The sequence below is a fragment of the Drosophila subpulchrella genome, unplaced genomic scaffold (assembly GCF_014743375.2).
Source record: "Drosophila subpulchrella strain 33 F10 #4 breed RU33 unplaced genomic scaffold, RU_Dsub_v1.1 Primary Assembly Seq354, whole genome shotgun sequence".
Lineage (NCBI taxonomy): Eukaryota > Metazoa > Arthropoda > Insecta > Diptera > Drosophilidae > Drosophila > Drosophila subpulchrella.
This window is the reverse complement of record NW_023665577.1, coordinates 8,316,689-8,333,241: the sequence shown is the minus strand read 5'-3', so window position 1 is coordinate 8,333,241 and position 16,553 is coordinate 8,316,689. Positions and strand designations below refer to the sequence as shown.

General features: G+C 44.2%; 2 protein-coding genes across 4 annotated transcripts; both read right to left on the bottom strand.

The window, feature by feature from the left end:
- Positions 1-20: 20 nt before the first annotated feature.
- LOC119560560 (eukaryotic translation initiation factor 3 subunit F-1) lies at positions 21-1,089 on the bottom strand. Its single transcript, XM_037874078.1, has one exon. The coding sequence runs from the start codon at positions 990-992 to the stop codon at positions 150-152; it is 843 nt and encodes a 280-aa protein (XP_037730006.1). The 5' UTR covers positions 993-1,089; the 3' UTR covers positions 21-149.
- A 477-nt stretch (positions 1,090-1,566) lies between these two features.
- Positions 1,567-14,190, bottom strand: LOC119560539 (neprilysin-2). Of its 3 annotated transcripts, none has more exons than XM_037874028.1 (11): positions 14,101-14,190; positions 13,746-13,878; positions 6,100-6,605; positions 5,760-5,974; positions 5,513-5,689; positions 5,082-5,458; positions 4,922-4,954; positions 3,603-4,012; positions 2,309-2,559; positions 2,068-2,254; positions 1,567-1,930 (listed from the first exon to the last, which is right to left on the bottom strand). In XM_037874028.1, the coding sequence occupies exons 2-11, from the start codon at positions 13,760-13,762 to the stop codon at positions 1,779-1,781; spliced, it is 2,325 nt and encodes a 774-aa protein (XP_037729956.1). In that variant the 5' UTR covers positions 13,763-13,878; positions 14,101-14,190; the 3' UTR covers positions 1,567-1,778. The 3 variants fall into 3 exon arrangements, with proteins under 3 accessions (XP_037729956.1, XP_037729955.1, XP_037729957.1); XM_037874027.1 differs by having other exon boundaries at positions 14,049-14,154; XM_037874029.1 differs by lacking the exon at positions 4,922-4,954 and having other exon boundaries at positions 14,049-14,154.
- Positions 14,191-16,553: the final 2,363 nt, after the last annotated feature.

The following is a 16,553-nucleotide window of genomic DNA, read 5'->3' as shown; positions in this document are numbered from 1 at the left end:
CATGTTAGTATATACAAATGTGGTTTGATTTCTCTGGCAGCCCGAGCACTTTATTACCCAGACACGTTGATAGAAAACGCAATCCAATACAATCTTCATTTACAATTTTGACATTAGTAGATATCCCCACTTCACCATCGACCGCTTCATTAGGCGGTGGGCAGGAAGGTGAGCTTCTCGTTGAGCTGCAGCTGGGTTTTGATAAGCTGGGAGAGCGTGATGACCAGCAGGAGGTTGCGCACGTTAGCGTTGAACATTTGTGTGAACTGCTCGTGGGTCATGTGCGGCACGGAGTGGATGAGGTCGAGCAGCTGGCGGCCGACGGCGTTGTCCGGGGTCACCTTGTGAGCGATCACATCGTCAACGTACTTAAGGATCAGGTCCAGCAGGGACTGCAGCTTCGTGGAAGCCTCCGAGATCTGGGCGAGGTCCAGCATGGGGGGCACGGTCTTGGGCCGATGGGCGGGCGACACTCCCACGGTCTTCTGCAGCAGCTTGAGTCCGAAGGTCTCCGGCTCGTAGCTGGTCAGCTCGACGGGAATGGGTGTGAACATGCAGCCGCTCTTGCCGCCAGGGACTCCCAGCTGTATGCAGACGTAGGCGCGCAGGCCCATGCGACCGCCTTGGAGCGAAGTGTCCACGGTGAGATGCACGGGGTTGTTGCACTCGCGGGCGTAGTACTCGTGGATGACCGAGCTGTGGTTGGTCACGTCGTTGCCGGTGGCCCACCAGCCCACCACGCTCTCGTTGGAGTTAACCTTGCGGTTGAGGTCGTACATGTCCAGGGCGTAGCTCAGTTCCGCCTCCACCTGGTCGTCGTGTTCCTTGTGCGGGACACAGAAGCAGTTGGTCACCTCCACCACTCCCTTGTCCACGGAGCCGAGCAGCGTGCCGATGACGCGGTGCGAGTCCGCGTTCCTCCGCTCGAAGGCGTCCACCACCTGGAAGAGCACCACAGGGTGCACGCGAACGGTCAGGTTGAGGGCCGACATTGTAATTCCTGCTGGCAAAGATCTGCAAGGGAAATTTACGCGAAAATTTCTATTCAGCCACGCTGCGCGAATGTTTTAGGGATGCAAGAAGGGGTCTATCGATAGTGGGGGTGGCGGGCGATAGTTTTTAGCATATCGAGCGGGGGATATCGATAGCGTACGGACTAATTATCGAGTGTGGAAATAATTGGTGTGTTAGTATATCGAATAGGCGCTAGTTTAAAAATGTATTATGATGCTTTTGGTTGTGCCCAAATCTATCAGTTAACCAATTTAAAAACAAAGGAGTAATCTGTTGCTGAAAAGGACGATCCATGTAGTAATTTTCTTAAGACATTACTTGATGGCGTAGTTCTGAGTCCGAAGTCAACAAAAGTTCTTAATTTGCCATTCACGTTTTAAGTAACAAACATTAAAAATAAATATTTAAAAAAAAAATGTTTTGGGATTTGTGGGCCTGACAAAGTATCAGGGATTTGTTTTTATTTAGTCGAATGTTAAATTGTTTTTCGTCTGAAAAGTTGATACCATTTGAAAGGTCGAAGGTAATTATATCAAAAGAAATTAAAAACGGTTTAGTTCTTTACATATAAACAATTTTTTATTAAATACGATTTTTACATAATGCACACTTAGCATAAATACGCTTGGTATTGTATTTGTATTTCTACTTGAGATTAGCCCCTCTAGAATTGGGCTTGATCGCTGGCATTCCATGCACTATCTTACGCTTACCTATCGCGTCAAGGCGGACGCGATACCACGCAATTAACGCCGAAACAGATCCTACCACACTTCGCATTTTTGAACCGGATTCATGGGCGAACCCTCCGGACACTGGAAGTCCTTGGCGAAGTCCTTCATGTTGCTGAGCGATCCAAGGACGCGGAACTCGGATGGCGAGTGCACGCCGGTAGTAATACGCATCTTGAGAGATTCTAAGGGGATAGAACAGATACGAATAAAATTGGGTATAAACTATTACGCAACTCAAAAAGAATGCAAAATGATCTTTACTAAACTAGGGTTCTAATTCGTTTTACCTGATAACTTTTATTTGACATGTTTTTCTTACCTTTACGGTATTTAGCACACCAGGTCTGGCCGGCTGCCACCCAAAACATCTGCTCCGGGGTGTAGTCCAATCCGGGAAGCTTTGGCTCCGGTCCGTGCTTCTCCACCCATCTTCGGTAGGCGATGTACGACTCCTTGACGCCCCCGTTGTCGGCGATGTTCTCGCCCTGGGTGTTGATGCCATTCAACTGTCGAAGAGGGAAATTTAGAACTTGTCTGCTCTCCTGCGGAGGATCCCTTACGTTCAGGCCGGTGGCCCTCTCGGTGTAGTTGCCGTACTGCTCGATGATGCATTTCGCCTTGGCCAGATAGGCCTTCTGGGTGTCCGGCTGCCACCAGTCCCGCAGATTGCCCTTCACATCAAACTGGCGACCCTGATCGTCGAAGCCGTGGGTAATCTCGTGGCCAATTACGTAACCGATAGCGCCAAAGTTCATGTACTTGGGACGTTGGGCGTTAAAGAAGTGTCCCTGCAGGATGCCGGCCGGGAATTCTAAAAAAAATATATATATATTATTTACAATTGGTGGCCTTGCCAGCATCCTAAAGGATCATTAATAACAAAAAAAATGACCTCGATGAATGCTTAAGGATATTGTACCTCAATTTCAGGCGTTAGTTAGTTGAAACATTTGACAAACTCGACTCTTTATCTTTCCATTTCCAAATAAATAAATAATTTTACGCCTTTTTTTAAAGAAGTTATGTCCAAAAGAAGAGACATATAATCATAGACATAGAGCTGCGGTAAAAATAATAGTTACGCCACCTTTAATCGTTGGTCGTTGTAAATGGCAAGAAACAGCATTTTTGAAAGTTTGCGTTAAAATTAACCAGAATCCTTGGCTACGGGAATATTTATTTCATACACCTTTTGATATCTCTAAAGATCTATATTTTGATAGAGCGATATTTAAGGGGATACGCCCACAGCCTAAACCGTAATGGGACTAGGTGCCCATTAAGTTACGATGTGTCCCACCAGTGGCTCTAAACAGCTCCAAAAAAAGATTTATGGAGCAACTTAGCACTTAAACAGTAGGAGCCGCAGTTTTGGGCGGTTTGTGGGCGTGACAGTTCTCGTAACAAACTTGCGCTGTTTACGAATATAAGGAATCTAAATCTGAAATCTCAACTCTCCAGCTCTTATAGTTTCCGAGATCAGACGGACATGGATAGATCGACTCGGCTAGTGATCCTAATCAAGAATACATATACTTTATGGGGTCGGAAACGTTTTCTTCTACCTGTTACATACTTTTCCCCGAAAACAATATACCCTTTTACTCTACGAGTAGAGGGTATCCGAAGTATTATTAAAATACCAACGATAGGTTAAATCTAACAAAAGTTGAATTAGTTTTTGAGATATTCTAAGCCCTGTCCAATTCCGCAGCTAAGTGAACTCGAAAACTATTTTGCAGATGTGCTAAAGGTTTCCCGATTGTTTGGAACCGAAAGTTGGAGACATTCAGATAAAATACTTTCTCGCAAAAATTAATATTGGGAAAGACCCGATTATCGAGTTGGACTTACGAATACTGTTTTCCAGGGAGGAGTAGAAGGCGTTTACGATCGCCGGACGAGCGTGGCGAACCCAGTCCGTCTTGTTGACCGGCAGGCGCAGCTTGTTGAAGGAGTAGTCCGTGCCGAAGATGTTCATGCCCAGGAAGGACTCGAAGTACTTGGCGGGATCGATGTCCAGCTTGGCGTAGTACGCGGCCAGCTTCTCGTTGTCGAGCATCTCGTCCGGGTACCCGATGTGGGTGGCCATGCTGTGCAGCTTCTCCTTGGCCTCCTTCTTCGTCTTGGCGTCCATCCAGTTGACCTCGTCCAAAATGTCGTTGAAGACGCTGCGGATGTCGTTCACCATCTCCAGGGCGTTGGCCTTCGAGTCCTTGTGGAAGTGCTTGCGGACGTAGAGCGATCCCACGGATATGCCGAGGCTGGGAGTCGATTTGATAACCGATTGATTAGATGGCGCGTGGTGGCGGATTCGATTCAATGTGATGTCGGTTGTTGGAGATTGTTGAGGTGTGCAGTTATTAAAATGGTGGGTTGAAGAGTTGGCGTGAAAGTGAAACACAAAATGAACATGCGCATTAGGACAGAAGATTGGGATCTGATTTGATAGGATGGTGCGATTAAACAAAGTTTGGGGCTCGATCAAAGAGCACTCTCGCAATGATGATCACTTATCGAATGATGATCACTTATCGAATGATGATTACCAATGTCCACCATTACCACAAGGAAATGATAATGACCTCTTGCCAAAAAACTACCACTTAGCCTTGAAATGCTTTCCCTTTATGACTATCAGTTTTTTACAATAAATATTATGACTGATTCGCTGAAGATGGTGATTAAGTCGACTTTCCCGACTATCAGATACAGGTATTTAAGAAAGTCCCAACAAGAGTGTTCGGTTCTTGCAGTCGGAAACCTTGCTTGTAATATCCTAATCTTATCTTATATACAAACTGTTTCCTTCAAAATTACTAGCTCGAATATTTACCTCAGAGAAATTGTTGAATTTATTATGGATAAATTTAAGAACTCGGGGAAAAGTGATCCCTATTGGTAGCGCGGAATATTTATGGTGCCCAAAAAAGTGCATAGTGGTCAAAGCAACTTGTAAACTGTTCAGAATTTATGATTCTTATCCAACTATTTGAGTGCCCATGGGTATTTAAAGTTTCAAATCGATTAAAATTATATGATAACTCGGTTTTCTAGCATGCGTGTGTTTCGTTTAGTGTGTCTTCTGACTGTATGATGTGGGTGTTTTCTGTGTGCTGTGTTAATTGCTCTTTTTTAAAGACAACGTATAATGCATTTCTCTAAATAAGTACCTATCGAAATCTTCTTCGGATACCTCATCCATGCTGCAAATCACAAAGAAATCAAAAGAAGATACAGAAACAGGGCAGAGATACGTGACACGAAATTCGAGATACAGGCAACCCCCGATGACCTTGACCCTGGGGCGGGGCGGTGGTGACCCCCACTAACCTGCCGGTGGCGATGTCGACGCACTCCTTCCAGCGGGCCTCCTGCTCCTGGCGACCGGAGAGGGCGGTGGCGTACTGCAGCTGCCGCTTGCGGAACTCCTCGGTCAGGAATCCCACCGAGAACCCGTGGATGCGCCAAAACATGTAGTTGGCGATGACGCGCTTCGGCGTCTTGGCCAGCAGCTTGCCGAGGTCCTCGAAGAAACTGGGCACCGACAGGTTGATCATCTCGTCCTCGGCCACACTCAGTCCCTCCGGCAGCAGGGCGTTCATGTAGTCCACCCACTGCACGTAGGGATAGACGGCCTGCAACTGCGCGGGAGTCCTCAGGTTGTACAGCTCCGAGGAGTTGCGACGCTTCTCGTTGGGCCAGGAGATCTGCGGTATAAGATTGCGGATTAAACGTGCTCATCATCCAGGCCAGCTACCCACATTGGCCAGGGCGATCTCAAACTCCAGCGACTTGAGCAGCTCCGTCTTGGCCAGTTCCTTGTTGGCTCCGAACAGCACGGAAATGTCCACCATATAGTCGTAGTAGGCCGTCACCAGGGTCTCGTTGAAGCCCTTCACCAAATACTCGCGGCTGAGGGCCAGAGACGACTGGTCCAGCTGAAATTTGGGGAAATATACGTTGTAAGGGACTCACACCTAGTGTACATAAGAAGCCACAAGTACTCACATCTATAAGACGTTTGGTGCTGTTCTGCAGGTCCACCCCAATGGAGAAGTCGATGATGTAGTCCATGCTGAATCCGGCGGAGCGGAACTTCTTGACCTGCTCCTGCCACGTCCAGCTGTCGTCTGCGTTCCAGGAATCCCCCTTGATCAGCGGCCAGCCGCCCAACTTTTCGGCCACGCGAGTTATGGGCTCAGCGCCCAGGGTTTCGATGAGAGCTGGATGGGAAAATAGTCGATTACCAAAGTGATTCGACAGAGACATCCCCATAAATCAATTGACTAAATGAGTCAATGGTAGTGGAGCATATCTGATAACTGGTACTACTAAGTGCATCACTCACTCTTGTTCATGCAGGCCTTGTAGAGCAGGTTGGGCAGTCGGAAGTGCTTCGGCTCCGATTCGGGGCGCTCCGCGGTGATGATGTCCTTGAGCTGCTCCTGCAGCTTGTCGGAGATCACCGAGAAGGTGCTGATCGAGACCTTGTCGTCGGGGATGTTCTCCTCCTCGAGGTAGGTGCCGCAGGCGAACTCGTAGAAGTTGTCGCACGGCTCCACCTCGGGCCGCATCTTACGCAGCACGGTGGACGCCGTGTGGATGCACTCCTGGGTGAGGCACACGTCGCTCGAGTCGCCCGCCTTGCCCTTTGAGGTAGTGCTCACGGGCACCTTGTTGATGGTGGTGCTGTCCCCGTGCAGGGCAGTGGCCTGGGGATTCTCGGGGGGATTGGCCACCTGGAGGGCATAGGTCCACAGTCCGAATCCGACGGCGGTGGCCACGAAGAGGATCACGCTGATCACCAGCAGACCTCGCTCCAACTTGGTGCGACAGCGCCACCAGTTGGGGTGCCTGTAGAATTCACGAATGAGTATCGGTTAGTCGGGATTAAAACGAGTGATACAAGTTATAGGAAAGAGTTACTACTCTGCTCAGTTTCACCGCAGCTTTCCGTTTCACTGCACATTTTATATCCACACTATAACGCAGGGTTTATTTAAAAGTAAAGTTAAAACTCTATTTCACTATGAAACGCTAAAATGAAAGCCGCCCCAAAAGGGGATAAGTTTTAATGGTCCAAAAATTCAGAAGTGGAACTCTAAAACTAATATTATTATTATTTTTGATTCAAAAAAGTTCTTTCCAACAAAGTGATCAACATGAAATTAAGGGTATACAATTCCAAGTCATTTAAAATATTCCCATTCATTTTAACTGGCCTTCAAGTGATTGATCTTATATAATTTTGTCTAACAATAATTGAAATATTGTGTCTTGAAATTACATTTACACACTGTCAATCCACGATTGTATTGTGTAGATTAAAAGCCGAAGATACCCTTCTTGTTCCAGGGCACTGCTTAAACCCAAAACCCGCTGCATGGTGTATGTAATTGTTGGCCAACTTCCGATTTCCCCTCTTGCCCCAGGGGGAATTGATTTGGCAGTTTATAGCCATAATTACTGTTGTTACTCCGCTGTTCAACTGGTTAAATTCGAAAAGTCATTTTGGCCGTCGAACTCGTTACGACATTGGGGTACTTGTGTTTGGTTTGTTTTGGGAGGGTTTCGCACACGCCAACATCGGGCAGAACGCTTTTTGATGCCCATCCATTTCCGTGGTCAGGGTTTGAGTGTATCTCAGCGAAATCCCACAAGCGGCAGCGAAACGAAAATAGATTCACGATCAGTGATGAATTTTTGCACGCTTCAATTATTGTTGAAAGTGGTAGCACAATAACAACAAAAAGATATTAAGCCGGATCAGGGGAAAGATGCGTTTAATGGGCGATCAAGTCACGGGCTGTTTGCGTTATAGGGAAAAGGTCATTCCGGTGAGCAGATCCACGGATTCCACAGCGGATCGGGCCTCGCCCACTGGAGGCCGTAGTCAAATGTTCATCCCGGCAAACACGAGTCACCAGCCTTAAATCAATCATCCGGTTTAATGTAGCTGAACTTTTCCCTAATGCTAATGACACAAAATCGCAAGCACCAAAAAACTTTAATGACTAGACAGGTCATGATTAATATCCGAGTTCTAGGGATTCTTCAAATAATTCATATTTATTTGGAAGCGTACTTTGCTCAGCGGATATGACCCATCTTCAAGCAATCGTTTTTTTCTAAGCATTTTAAAAATGGTACCCCTTATTTTTTCAGAGTTCTTATTTTAGAACTGGAGTGTATTGTCGAGTGCTGCTAAATCAATTGCACATCGGCAAAAACTGGCAAGAATTTCGGCATTTCGTAAGATAAAGTAAAGTCGATCAGCAAACCAGTTCCGTAAGTGATTTAACCATTTTTTGGCCAGCGATTTATTGCACGGAATGACACGGAGTTTACAGAGTTGAACGACACTTCAGATCGGCCTCAATCGAAGTGCAGTGTTCTGGATTTCCTAGCACACACATGAGATATACACAAAATGAACAAACCAGCTATCGGAAAATGTCAATGATTCCTTGGTCGTTCAAATATTTTTCTGTTGGAAGGAATTTCGACGGCCAGAAGTCAAGTTGTTGTTTAATTAAAAATATATATTATTATAGCAGTACAGGCATTTCCGACCTTTTTCACATCATTCACACACTTTAACTGAGGAATAACCTCAGGGAACTTTGAGTAATTCATCAAAAAGCTTAAAGGCAATGCTTTTCATGCTAAACTATAGTTCTGAGATGCCAAAATAAATAACAAAAACAGAACTAGGAGAGGAGATGCCCTATCTGTTATTTTTGACGTGGGAGTAAACACGAATTTAACTTGATTGAATGCAGCGTACTAATTAGTAAGCTTGTATGTTTTCAGCTGTTGCATAACCCCCCGCAATCTCTGAGCTGCCAAATATGAGATACGACTACTGATCGTTGCTCAGCACAATCCTAGCCAATTAAGTGCGGCTGGGACGGATCGTGCCTCTCCTTAGCCCGTTTTATCGCGGCCGGAGATCACGACCCTCGGAGTCCCGGAGATCCGCGAGCCCCCGCCCCTTCTGACGCGGTGCCACCCCTGCCCCTGGGGTTCCGATTTCTATTCCCATTCCGAATCGGATTCCGAGGGATGGGGTATGAGACTCTCTGCTGCTGCGGCTGTGAATACACAAGTGTTACCAACATTATGTAAGGCCGGGTGGGCGGAGGGGATGGGGGATGGCACTGGGCCGTGTCAATAGGGCGGCCAGTTTGAAGCCCCGCTTTTGTCTGCGGACTGCGTTGCCCAATAAATGTGTCAAGTGCAGGCGGCGTGCCTCTGCCATTGACGTGGCGCCCATACGTCACCGCCTCCCTGGAAAAACAAATAGAAACAGCATACTGGCCCCATATGCACACGTGAACCCGCACATGTGTGCGGAGCACCTGGGCTGTGAGTGGCGTTTGGCAACTTTTGCGTTTCGGATTTTATTGCCTGGCTCTTAATATGTTTTTGATAGTTTTCGGTGTCCGTTGCCGTTGTTTTATTAAGATGTCAAGCCGTGATTGACAGGCACCTACTTAAAGTATCGTTACCTCCTTCCCCACCCAAAAACGCAAATTGGTTATGAGTCCGGGCATGTGTAATTCGTTACTTTCCACAGATGGTTTACAACCGTCCTCGCACAAAAGGCAAGCATTTCAGAAATGCAGAAATAATTGCTTTGGTTGTGGAAATGTCCATTATCTTCTAATGGTTTGCCTGTTTTGTACTGTCTTTAATAGACTTAACCACTTTCAATACTTGGACTACTTCTCAAAAGGGTCTCTAAATAACTAATGTAAGCAGTGGTTCTTCGAGGGGCGAATTCGGTTTTATCACCTCGGAAAACTGCTGCTCGATGAGTAATGATTCCGGGTGACTAGTTTTTCTCCCCCAGGTGGACTGGGATGCATCATACTTGGTGGTAGAGCTGCCCAAAGTCCAAAGTGTTCGATCAGCTTGCAGATTCCTCAAGGCGACACGTGCAACTGGTTGCCTCATGCTCGCAGTAGGCACTCGTAGCTTTTGCTGGGTTTTTCGTAATGCCCAAACAAAGTGCTACGACAAATTGCCTTTCAAGTGTTAATTTGTGCCACAGACACAATTACCTAATACATTTTAATTTCGTTGAGCGAGAGATGCGATGGCGATGGCGATGACGACTAAGATTCAGGCGTTACTTGCCCGAATTGCTGCTGCGCGCTTTTAATTGCCCAACGAAAATTTCGAGCAGTCTGAGCTATGCGATTCCTCTTAACTGAGCCCCACTGTCCGCCTTTCAGCGTGTGCGCTCATTAAGGGGTCACGGACTGCAACTGAGATACATTTGGTAAGAGTGCTGAAATCAGATCTTAAATCAGGTCTGATCGACGCAAGTGATCGGTAAAGATAATAAATATAAAGACCGAACAAATCCAATATATTTGCATGTGTCTTTGAATTTTGATGATGAAATCGCTTATACTAAACTTAAAAAAAGTTAACTAGTTGGGTTGCATACACAGTCACTCTTTTTAAGACGTTTTAGTAGGTTTCAGGGAATTAATTAATTAAAAAAGCGCCAATAAATTTCAATAATCGCATTATCTCGTGGGCTTGAACTTGGCTGGCCTAAGTGGATTTGTTGCGGCACGGCGATGGATCTTGGCCAAGGCGACAGTCCCGGAGCAACAGCTGCAGCCTGCGACGACAAACCTTTGAAATCCACTTATTAGCAGGAAGAGGGCAATTTGCAGCAGGAAGAAGCCCGCGACAATGCAATTTGCCCAGTGCCGTGCCACTTAATTTTCTACCTTTAATGGGGCTGCGGGCAGGAAGGAAAGCGGAAAAGCGGAAAAACGCTAGGCGCCACAGCCAAAGCAAACAAATCGCAGGAGGGATGCCCGCTGAAAGGAACCGGAACGCAAGGAGAGACGGGGTTACACTGGAGGGCAGGTGATTCAATTGGCCGTGTGTATACACTGGCAAGGCCGTGGTTGCCAGATGTCGCAAGGTGTCGCCAACATTGCCACTGCAAATGGCGCCTTGCATGCCAAACAAAATGGAAATTTTCACAAAACAATATTGTATTGGCAACTGATATCGACAATGGGCCCAAGTTCATTTATTAATATTCATTTAGCGTTACGACTGTCGGCGAAATTATAAACTCGCAATTCGACCTCAAGTATTGACTTATCAATATCGAAATTAAACTCATTTTAATGCAAATACGCAAAGAAATAAATACCAGCAGCTCGATAATATTAACTGTATTATGTAGCAGCGAACTCCTCATTACTACCTGACTTGCGGCACGTTCCCAGGTTTCGTTAACCCCCAAAGCCAACGAACAATTACGACCAATTTCCTTAAGAACTCAAAGTACTTTTGACGATCAATCATCAGCCTGACAAGTTCGCAAATTATTTTGATTTTATTATGTGCCAAATGAGTAATAAGCCGCTTACAGCAATCAAAGCCCAAAGAACGAGAACGCGAAAGGAAGAAATGCGAATAAAATGCCGGACTATTACGTGAGCTACACGCTCCAAAATCTTTCCGAATTGCCCAGAACTCTTACCTGAATTGCTGCTGCCGTTGGCCTGGTTTTTTTAAGACTCACGTGCTCTTCATGAGGAAGCCAAAAGAGTTACTCCGATATCAGACCAGGCACTCCCACTCGAACGATAAATTACTGGGGTTGACTAAGAAACAACTGTCAAATATTATGACTCTGAGTTTGTTTCAAGAATGGAATTGCGGAAGAGATCAGGATAAGTTTATCACCAAAACGTGTAGGATCGCACCGAAGAAACCAGTTTTGAGGATTGAAATAAGTCAGAATGAACCTTTCTATAAGGGATTGAGCTTTCTCTTCCAAGGATCCGAAGTTCACCGTTTTAAGTTCTATATTTCTGTTAGAATCTGGAAGATATTTCGAAGAGCGAACATAACAACGCAAAACAACAAAAACCAAAATGTCACTTCTACTTAAATAACTAATAAATAACTTATATGAACAGTATAAAGTCTGTAACATAATTTACCATTGAATATATTGAAACTTTAGAGTCGAGATAAGGTGTTCTGCTTTTAACCAGAATTCGACTCTCAAAAATTAGAATAAACCTGCGACATCGCTCCCGCTTTCTCCAAAAGATTTTGATGAGTGGCCAATCGAAACCCAATCAGAGAGAAAGTGGTTACCAATCGTGTTTAGAATCCAAGTGAAGCGCGTGAAGCCCAAACTCCGGTGATTTTGTTCCCAGAAACAGCTCGATGGTATGATCGCGGGACTTATCTTTTGCGCAACCTACGAGTTTTCTTGGCAACAATAGAGGGGAAAGGTCAGTTGAAGCCGGAGGGGCGGGGGTATCTTCAAGCCGCAGAAGTTACCTTCAGCGGTGCATGGAAAACGAAAACGAAAAGCCAAGAAAACGCAACCGCATGGCCAAGAAAACTGTGCTGACCATAATTGGAGTTGCACTAAGGTCTGCGTGCATTTAATTATGCAATTTGAGCAAATAGCTGGCCAGCCATAAAAAACTTCAGGCCGAGCCCAACTGGAGAATCAACTATTCATACTTCGAAAGCGCTTGGTTCTCGTTCGATTCGAGAGTCTGCCCCAAAAACCATATGGAACTATGACAAAATAAAGGTATTCGGTATTAGTCAAATAGAAAAACCGGATAGCTGTTTCCATCAAAGGTGTGACTTTGTTTTGTATTCCTCCTTTTTTTTGGGGACCTACAAGACATTTTATTGTTGTTTTGCCCAAATTCGAAGCCACATTAATGATGGGACTGGGAAAGATATTCATATACGTCTGGTCAGGCCATGAAACATTATAAGAAAGGGCAACAACTGGGGTTACGCAATGCTGACCTACAAAATTCGCATAAACAAAGTTTATTTGACTACACCTTAGCCGAATGAAAATAATAAAAAGAAATAAGTTTTTGTTTACCCTAAAGAGAAACGTGATCGGCCCCAAATGTACACAGCTGATACGTTGAATCGGTGTGTTTATGCGCTTTCGATAATCCCAAGATTTTGGCCGAGAGCAAACATTTTAATTAACTTGTAAACAATGCCAGCAGGGCTGAGTCAATCCTGAGATTTGTAGAACCTCCTATCTCTAGCAAATATTTCTGCTTGCGTCTAAAACACAGCCATTGAACAAACTCAGTGCCATTGGCAAAACAATAGATTAACTTTTAGGGTAACCTCATAACAATTGCTTGCAGTATACAATAAGTTTCCATCTCCAAAGAACAATGAGCTGTGGGCAGTGGGAACCGGTACTTAGATATGTAGGTACCTTAAATATTTCCGGCAACGCGTCCCTGTACAAAACACCTAATGACGGGGCATACCACAGCAATAATAAAATAGGAAACACGATGAAAGTTTTCTCGGGTTCATCCCACAAATTGAAACGATCATGCGATTGCAATTCATTTGCAGGGACACGCACAATCGATCATTAAAAGTGTCATTGCAGATGACAACCAACCAGATCCAAAACCATTGTTAGAAATCGTAAATTAAAGCGCGTTCCCCACTAATTAGTCTCTCAGGCTCGTATCGGAGCTTTCAAAGACTTGGTTGACTGAACTCGATTAACACCGATCCCACTCAAAAGTGAACCCTGGCCACCTGAAACTCGTTTTCACTTATCCATCGATGCACCCAAAGATGTCAGGCAAAGGCAGCCGAAGATTTGCCGGGAGCTGACAACAACATTATCATATTGAAACTGATGTATTCTACAAACTGAATATTCATGGGCACTTTTTGAACCACCAAAAAAGGCCAAATCTAAGACGCTGCCCTTTGGTTTCAAAATTTCTTTCAGCGTGTCTGATAAGCTGAAGCCATTCGAAACGTGTTTTCAATAATCATCATGCGCAGCTTTCTTTTTACACATAACCAGCTCGGATTTGTGGCTGAGGCCGAGTGGATAGGACGGATAGTGAAATTCCACTTGGGTCGGGGATCGAGTGTTCAGGAAAAGCAGGAATCGAAATACTTCGAGGAGGTGGCCGTACTTACTTTATGACCGTCTGCATGTCGGGCGCTTCGGTTCGGTTTTTGTGGGTGTTTTATGGTGTTTTACTGGTCGACAAGTCTGCGTCTTTTCGGATTTTGGATTTCGAATTTTTATAGTTAACGAGAGGTTGCTAAGCTGTTAAAGAGAATAATTGCATTTAGTAAACACTCGACGCAAACTCAAGACCCAAATCAAACACTCGTCGAAAGATTACAAGCCCCTTAGCAGAACTGGGCATTCTTTCATTTGGATTTGTATGGTTTGTTGACTTGGTTTGTTAACTATTTAGCAAGCAATTAATTTACACAGCGCTCCAGCTCCGGCCGCACAGAAATTCAAAAACAAACTGCCACAAACCGTTGCCTACTCCGCAGATAAGAGCTGGAAGGTGAACTTAACTCGGCAACGAACTTACAACAACAAACCGAACGTAAGTGCCAGCAAACGTAAGCCACCGTAATGTCAGTAAAAAAGGGAGATAGCCTCAGCGTAGTGTCAGTAAAAAAGGGAGATGCAAGATCTGCTCTCTGCTCTCCGAAAGAGAGACACCGCGTATATTCACCACAGCCGCTCGACTGAGCGCTCCGTCGCTCCATCGCACTCCTATGTAAAAACAAAAGTAAGCATTGCTGAATCTCGGATACTCTGCTGCCTTTTCATGATGCGTTAGAATAAAAAAATCGAGGCACTTGTCTGAATTGTTTACTTTTATACCCGGTGCTCGTAGTGCCAAAGGGTATATTAGGTTCGTCGGAAGTATGTACCCAGGTAGAAGGAAGACTGTCCTCCCCCATTGGCGGATCCAGAATTTTGTTGTTGGGATTTAAAAAATGTGTTAAGTAGAAATCAAAAATTGTAAAATAAAGTGCATACGTATTACATATACATTTTAGCCCGATTGGGGGGACCTACCCACTACCCTATAAAGCGGTCGGCACGGAATCCAAAGAATAATTTGCACGGCAGCCTATCGATGTGTGCTGTACGTGTTCCGGCAGAGGATGAGCAGAGCTATTTCCTATGCCCTATTATTATTATATTATTATTTATATTATATTATTTTATTATATTATAATAATTATATTATTATTATTATTTATTCTAGATTAAGACCAGAATGTCCGTGCGAACGCTGAAATAGCGGAATCTATAAATGCTAAAAAGTTGAAGTTCAGCGGGGTGCAACGCCCATTTTGTTTCAGTGTAAATTAAAGTTGGTTTTATTTCTACATATGTACATGCCGATTATTATACCAATCGCATTATTATCGCAATAGTTTTAAATAACCAAGTTAATCAGTCAAAAAAGATTTGCATGGTCAGTAGTACTGCTGCCACCCGCTGGATGGCGCCTTCCACTAGGTGCCGCGCCAATTGGAATGCCCTGGAATTAGTTATTTTTTAAACTGTTCAACAGACCAAGCGCTGTTTCATGTTTATGATTTGTTAGATGATATTACGATTGTTTACATTTGGCAATACCTATCTCTATGTAAAAAGCCGTGCAAACCAGACTATTTTGTGAAAAGTTAGCCATGACGTCAGAGCCAGTAAATAACGTACATATGTAATACTGTATAAATGTGTGTAGTTTCAATTTGAATGGCGCGGCAATTATAACTTTTTCAAACAAAGCTGTTGGACTCAATATTTATTAAATAAATAAATCAAACAATTAGACTGAATACGCTTTAAGATTGTTTATGTTTAGCAAATATTCATTTATATAAATATTTTTAGTCTACTTTATTGGTTGCCCTCTCATTCTTGGCGCGCTGCCAGAAACATAAACATTGGTGAACTCTGCTACTGGAGCAGAAAATGAGAGCGAAATGCTGCCAGCGTCAAGAGAGCGCAAAATGCATGGCTAACTTGTTCTAATGACAAATGATTAACTTAAACTATTTGTCCCTCTCCCCAATTGGCTTAATACCAGTTTCATTTATCTAATTCCGATTACGTTAATGTAATATCTAAATTATTAAAAAGCAATAGTTCTGGCGCAGGATCGGGGGCTTGCTTTTTGCGTTTGCAGACACACAGTGCCAAAGAGAGACGGAAGATCGTATAGGCAGTGTTGAAAAGCGGTAGAAGACACAGCCCGGTTTTAGAAAATAGAAAGAGTCCGTGGACGTAAAATGGGCTTCACGGGATCTAAACATTTTTGATCTGCACTCAGTATACGACTAATAATGTGACATCTCTAGTTTTCAGCAATTCAACAACCTCGAGGAATCACGAAAATGTCTGAACATTAGTCTGTAAGGAGCAGCTGAAAAACAGCTGACCAAAATTTAAAAATTCAGCAATCCAACAGAGTAGGGATTTTTCGATTTGAGTACTAGGCTTTAATACAAAAAATACTCTCCTTACATGGTAAGGGGTCGTGGCGACCTATAGCTTCAGTGGTTCAGAAGTTACAGTCAAATATAGCTATTTATAGCTGTTTTCCGCTAAACTAGTAGGATTTTTCAATAGTGGTGGAACTAAAGTTTATTACTTAACTAAAGTTTTGAAACGAGCATCGGATTTTAACAAATGGAGTGTCATTCGACGCGTATTTTAAAAAAGAATCCAACAAGTCTTTTCACTGTTACACTTTCGCCGGACTTTCTCCCAAACCAATTGATTTTCTGAAAGTACTGATATGCAATCCTTTGTTTTTGCAATACCTTTCGATTGGTGTATCACTCGGACCATCACTGCAGATTCACACAGTAGTGTTGGGTAAATAATGCTCATTTGGGTGAACATGCTTACTTGTTCACCCGCTTTTTGGCGTGATAACAGCTATAAATATATAAATTTCG

Excerpts from the sequence above, each read along its gene's own strand:
- LOC119560560 (XM_037874078.1), bottom strand. The coding sequence starts at position 992 with ATGTCGGCCCTCAACCTGACCGTTCGCGTGCACCCTGTGGTGCTCTTC.
- LOC119560539 (XM_037874028.1), bottom strand. Across the intron at positions 2,560-3,602 it reads CTCCCTGGAAAACAGTATTC|AATTCCCGGCCGGCATCCTG; the intron begins GTAAGTCCAACT and ends TATTTTTTTTAG. Across the intron at positions 1,931-2,067 it reads GTGTGCTAAATACCGTAAAG|AATCTCTCAAGATGCGTATT; the intron begins GTAAGAAAAACA and ends CTATCCCCTTAG.